General features: G+C 30.3%; 1 protein-coding gene across 1 annotated transcript in view; it reads left to right on the top strand.

Annotated features, from left to right (window-relative positions):
- Nucleotides 1-6,218, top strand: part of LOC111641395 — a gene marked incomplete at its 5' end in the record, with an annotated part of 52,966 nt that overhangs the window by 24,751 nt on the left and 21,997 nt on the right. The window contains 4 exons of the mRNA XM_023387557.1: nucleotides 1,202-1,354; nucleotides 1,437-1,756; nucleotides 2,015-2,124; nucleotides 5,075-5,138. Of these exons, the coding sequence (XP_023243325.1) occupies nucleotides 1,202-1,354; nucleotides 1,437-1,756; nucleotides 2,015-2,124; nucleotides 5,075-5,138 (647 nt within the window). The remainder of the gene's footprint in view (nucleotides 1-1,201; nucleotides 1,355-1,436; nucleotides 1,757-2,014; nucleotides 2,125-5,074; nucleotides 5,139-6,218) is intronic.

Below are 6,218 nucleotides of genomic sequence, written 5' to 3'. Positions count from 1 at the left end.
AATACAGTAGAGCGTCGTTTATCCGAAAGCTGGTTATCCGAAACGTCCGTTATCCGAAAGCATTCCAGTCGGCAAATTTAAATTTTTGCTAGTGCTGTGGCGCTGCAATCTTCGGCTATTTCTCGGGCTACTCAAATATTTTACGTTATTGATACTAAATTAACATCTGAAGTATAATTCTTTTATTTTTTTATATTTTTCAATATATTTATTTTGTTTGTACAAAATAAAAAAAATAATTTTTAACGATACAATAGTCTTTGTTAGGCTTAACGTTGACGAAAATTCAACGCGAAGCGACACGCAACGGAGAAAAATTTCGGCATCGGATACGTTAAACTATTTTTTCGTACGTAAATCAGTTATCCGAAATATCAGTTATCCGGACAACCCCATTCCCCAATTGATTCAGAAAATCAACGCTCTACTGTATATCAGATCTAGATTGGTGGATTTAACACTGTCATTGAAATGATGTAGGACATGGTCATCCAGACCAGAGATTACAGAAAAGTATCAGGAGGAATTTAGTTATATTGAACAAGTCAAACTGAATTTCTATATTGCCAAAACACGAATTCTAACAAGTCTCGGAATGGCAGTAGCTTTGTGACATCCTGTCAGACTCTAGCAAAGTTACTTAGTATGAAGTAATGTACTTAGCCCACAAAATTAAGGTAAAATTTAAATTGAGACCTACTAGGTAAAATCCATCTTGTTGTCAGGCTTCAAAGCCTGGGTCATTGGACATTATTCTTTGAGTCCTATCAAGTCATGTTTGGCTCACCATTGAAAAGTAATGGTAGCTGACTTTATGTTCCAACAAAACAGTCTGTAGATATTGTATGATGAATATTTTAGATAACCATACAATAATGTACTTTAATGAAGATAGATAAACCATTATTATCATAATGTACAAAACAGTCCTTGTGGAACATGGTGAAAGTCAAACTGACTCATCAGTATTGTAAGATAAAAAGTGACTCAATATGATGATCTTTTTCATGGGCACTTCTGGTCATATCTTTTTGATATTAAAATCAGTTATATTTGTTCAATGATGACTACTGCACTTTATTAAATAGCATTTTTGAAACAGTTATTATTAAATCTGTTTAAAAGCAACCTACATATGGAAATTTTGTTACTTAATATAAAAATTAAAATTTAAATTAACATATTTTATCATCACATATAGGTGGTTACGTTATATTACTGAGGCAACTGAAGCATACAAAAGCATAAGTAATCAGACAAAACATCAACAGCCATCCCCATTGTATCCAGACAGGATACCTCCTTCAGAAGGAAGTATTGAAGAACCAACAGAAATTAAAGATCAAGAAAAAGAGTGAGTGCATAATTAATTTTCTTAGAAAAGTTACTTAATTTATAAACTTTATATAAATAAATATATTATGATTCCATTTTAGTACGAATACAAGGGAAGATAATCACTCTGAAAAATATGATGGTATTGAAGCCAATGATCTTTCTGAACTACCTGAATTTTCTTCATCAGAATCATCTTTACCTCTTCCATCTTCAACTTCCATTTCTACAGATTATGATACTCCTCAGAAAGAATCTGTTCCACCAGCAGAAGATTCAAAAGTTGTCAAAAATGAAAATTCAGTAATTCAGGGACATATAGTACAAATAGTAGACAGTCCTCGTTTGATTGAACCTTCTGAAGTAGTAATCACAGAAAGTGCTCTACTAGAAGTTGCAGAACCAGTTTTGACACCAATGGGTAATATTTTTTGATAGTTTAATAACAGTTTGAAACATAATTCTTAAGTGAATTTCTTCAATAAAGTCATTATTATGAAGAAAAATTGCTAAATAGAATTTTTAAAACTTAATACAATATTTTCAAAGTTGATAGTAACTTTTATTGAATGAACTCATAAATTTAATATAAAATAATAATCAATAATAATTAAAGTTTATCATAAAATAAAATTTGTTAAATCAAGAATTTTTACTAATTAATTAAAATATTTTAAAGAACAACTTAGGCGTAAAGATCAAGAAATAGCCAATGCTCTTACAGAGAAGCAAGAACTAGTTGCAGATATTTTACAAATACCTAAAGGAGAGTTTGAACATTTTGCAGAGGTTAGTATCTGAAAATATTATCATCAAAATTAAAAATAACAAAAATTATTTCATTAATAAACACCTATGTAGTAAAACTTAAAGTAATATTTTTCAATTATTAAATAAGTTTATTTGAATAAATAATAAAATTTGAAGTAAAAATGAGTAAGATTAAAATAATTTGTTTAACTTTTTAATAATAATTTCATTATTGAAAGTTTCAAGATATTAATATCTTGAATGAATCATTAGATAAATATTTTTAGAAAAATGTCTAAGATATTGTTACCTTATTCAGTTATAATTAACTTGGATATTATGTTGGTTTTATAGATTTGCTGCATTTAACTTGATAGGTTTTACAAAATTCTTAATTTTCATTCATGTTTGGATTAAATATTACTTTACTAAGATATGCTAAATGAGATCATTACTGTTTTTAATTTTAAAAATCATATTATTAAAAAAAAATTGTATTATAAATAGTGTGTTAAATATGATGTTTTGTGTATTTATTGCTATATTTGAACATTCCATATAGCCAAAAAATATTTATTTTTTCATGCTAAATGTAAAATTTCAGAGTAATTACAATAGATCATTTTCTTAGATCAATGTAATAGATCAGTTATGAATATTTTGTGTTTTTCAAATTTATTCAGTTTAAATGATACAAAGAATATACACATTCTGTTTTCTTTGTATTGAAATTAAATAATTCAAAATAGCATAAATTATAAAGTGTGGTTTATTGTATAATTTATCTTTAGATATGGTTTGTTCTTACTCCTTAAATAGATAAATTTTTAGTTTTGATTATCTTTCCTAAGTTAAATTAATTTAGCAGTCTGTTTATCTTCCACAAAAGCAAAAAAATTCTAGAAGAATAAAAACAATGATTATACACTCATTGCCATAAAAATTAGCACACCAAGAAGGTGTTGCCATATCACTATGAAGTGTGGTATGAAGATAAATCTCAAACTAATTTGGAAATTATTAAAGTTATAGTGAGATGGCTCATTGAGTAATGCAGCAGAGGGCATTAACCTGTCCCGTGTTATTCCTGAATATTTTCGTGTTGACCTCATTTGACCTGCCCAGTTGACCCAAACATATTCGTTACTGCTTGGGAACATTTTTGATACTAGATGTTGCTGTATCATATTTATTTTAAAACAAACTTTGAAAATATAATTTTTTTGTTTTTATATTTATTAATATGTGTATTTTGTTTGTGAAAAATAAAAAAATAATTTTTAATGCCACGATTTTAAAAAAAAAATGATGTTAGGCTTAACATCAACAAAAATTCAACATGGCGGCCACGTGCAACAGAGAAAAATTTCAACATGGGATAGGTTAAAGTGCATCCTCCTTGGCCTATAAAAATGTATGCAAAAGCATCCTGTCTGTAGTTTACCTTTTGCAGGGGGAGACACATTATCACTGGAGATACCTTTATGTTGCAGTCGAAGACCATATGAACATCTAACTTGAGAGAGGAAGGATCATCAGGCTGAGAGAAGCCAGATGGTCATCTTGCCAAATAGCCCATCACTTAGGTCATTCTGATAACATTTTGAGGTGATGTTGGAATCAGTGGAGAAGAGAGAGCTTGCACACACGACACCCAAGCTCAGACCACTAGCCAAGAGGACTGCCTGGTCCTCCAACAAGTGCATACACTTCTGACTGTATTGCTGTCCACCATCCAGACACAGGTGGAACCATCTTTACAGGCCCCTGAGTCTGTTCATATCATTTTGAGGTACCTGGATGAGGAACATTTGATATTGTGGCAGTCATTGCATTTCCATTGACAGCCACTTACTGTCGTCCCCATTTGGAGTGGCATTGCTCCCAACAGGATTGTACCACAATAGAATGGAACTAGATCATTTACATTGATGAATCCAGATTCAGTTTGGTCATTGACAACAGCCATGTTTGAGTCTGGAGTTCTCATGGTGAATGCCTCAATCTGTCCAAACTTTGGAGTGGCACACTACCCCTACAGTTGGTGTGATGGTGTGGGTTCCATCACATACAACAGTTGGTCATCTCTAGTAATGATCCAAAGGACTATGTCAGCCCAGCAGTATGTTAATGACATCCTGCAGTCACATGTATTGCCTCTCATGGCAGGGCTTCCAAGAGCCATTTTCCAACAGGACAATGCTTGACCACACACAGCAAGGGTGTCACATTGCCACACTTCCCTGACCTGCTTGGTTCCCTGGTTTGTCACTGATTGAACATGTCTGGGATCACCTGGGACTCCAAATTGGACAGTCTAAGCATTTAGCTGAACTAGAGGACTTGCAGCAACTGTGGATTGAGATACTGCAAGACATCATATGCCTCCATGCATGCCTGTATCATATCGTATATTCACTGTAGAGGTGGTCAAACTGGGTACTAGAACCTCCTTTCATTTGTAGTATTTTCCTGTAATAAATGATCATTTTGTTTTCATTTTGTAACCATTTACTTATATCACTGTTGTTGAAATCAAATGAAATTGTACATGTGTGAGTGTAACACTCACACATGTACAATTTCACATCACATCACAATTTCATTTGATTTCAACAACTTCTTTGTGCACTAATTTTTATGGAATAAGTGTATTTTTATGTTAAAATTTTGTAGTACAATTTAGGTTTTTGTACTTAAGAAGTAGAGATTCAATAAATTGGATATATTACATTCTTCAAAATCATTTATTTATTATAATATGAAATTTTTTAAACTGTTTCAATAATAAGTTTTGAAAGTTAGTGAAATCTTTATGGGATTTATTTGCTTATTTTATTTTTTGATATTTTAGACATCAGAAAATAAAATATTTCAATTTGTATGGTAAATTTTTAAAATTAAGATAATTTAAAGAATAGATAGATTATTGATAATTTGTAACAAAAATACTTTTATGCTTAAAATTATTTATTGTTATTTTTTGTAGATGGCAAATGATTTGGATGGTGATAAAGATGCCAAAGAATTGATATTAGCAGCTATTTACCAAGGTAATAAAACATTTGATTATTTAAAATATTATGGATAGATTTTTTTTTGTATACAATATTAATTCATAGTTTAACTGTCAAAATTAAAAATTTTATTTTACATTTTGAGAATGAACCTTGAAAAAAAATGTCTTTAAGATAAGTGTCAGCTTGATGTATACTTAACTTTCAGTAAACAGTGGAAACTGAATGGGAAGTTTTAATGTACTTATAAAAATGTAACAGTTGCTGAATTACAAAAGTAATTAAACAAATTAGGGGACAAGACAACGGGGACAAAGGTAAAACTTTTAGAAAGGTGCACAAACTTAAAATAATAAGTATAAACTGGCACTTTTACAGCTGTGGCTTTCATTTTCACTTTTTTAACAATTATCAGGACACAATTTAGTTTTAATTTCACAACTTCAATTTGTAATATATTATAAACTATATTCTTATCAAATATTTTTGTAATATACTTTTGAAATTTTAGATACATAATAATAAACACAAAAAATGTTAAAAATCATTGTCATTAATATTTGATAATGATTAAAATAATTTAAAATTGTTTTTGAGTTAACTCATTTTAAAATGTAACATAATTATAAGGACACAATATTTTTGACAAAATTCATAACATTTAATATTTAGTTGGACCTCTTCAGGCATAGTTTGAATCAATTTTTGCAATTATTTCACTTCAATATATTCTCAAGCATCCACAATTGGTAATTTTAACTTGTTTACTTGATAATAATGCTTGTTTTGACCATAAGATCTGGACTTCTAGAAAGCCAGTCTAATACATTTTTGTAATGTTTTCATTAATAGTAGTATATATATGAGAGACTCTGGGATAATTTGGTTAACTTCGCGAGGGTTTATAACTTTTATCCCAGAAACTCTCATGATTTTGAGGGAAAGACGTCGAGCAGGGGCTAAAATCGTGCAAAATCGCAGAATCTCTCGACCGATTCCGAGATAATTACCATCCCAGAAACTCTCATAGGAGTCGAAACCACACCCATTTTCGATGCCCCTTCGGTTATACTTCTCCGCGAGATTTGAACGAGAGTTTCTGGAATAAATCGTTCC

This window comes from Centruroides sculpturatus, unplaced genomic scaffold (genome assembly GCF_000671375.1).
Source record: "Centruroides sculpturatus isolate CEXI.00-Female unplaced genomic scaffold, Cexi_2.0 scaffold196, whole genome shotgun sequence".
NCBI classification, from domain to species: Eukaryota; Metazoa; Arthropoda; class Arachnida; order Scorpiones; family Buthidae; genus Centruroides; species Centruroides sculpturatus.
Note: the sequence above shows the minus strand (reverse complement) of the source record. Positions and strands in the feature narration are given on the sequence as shown.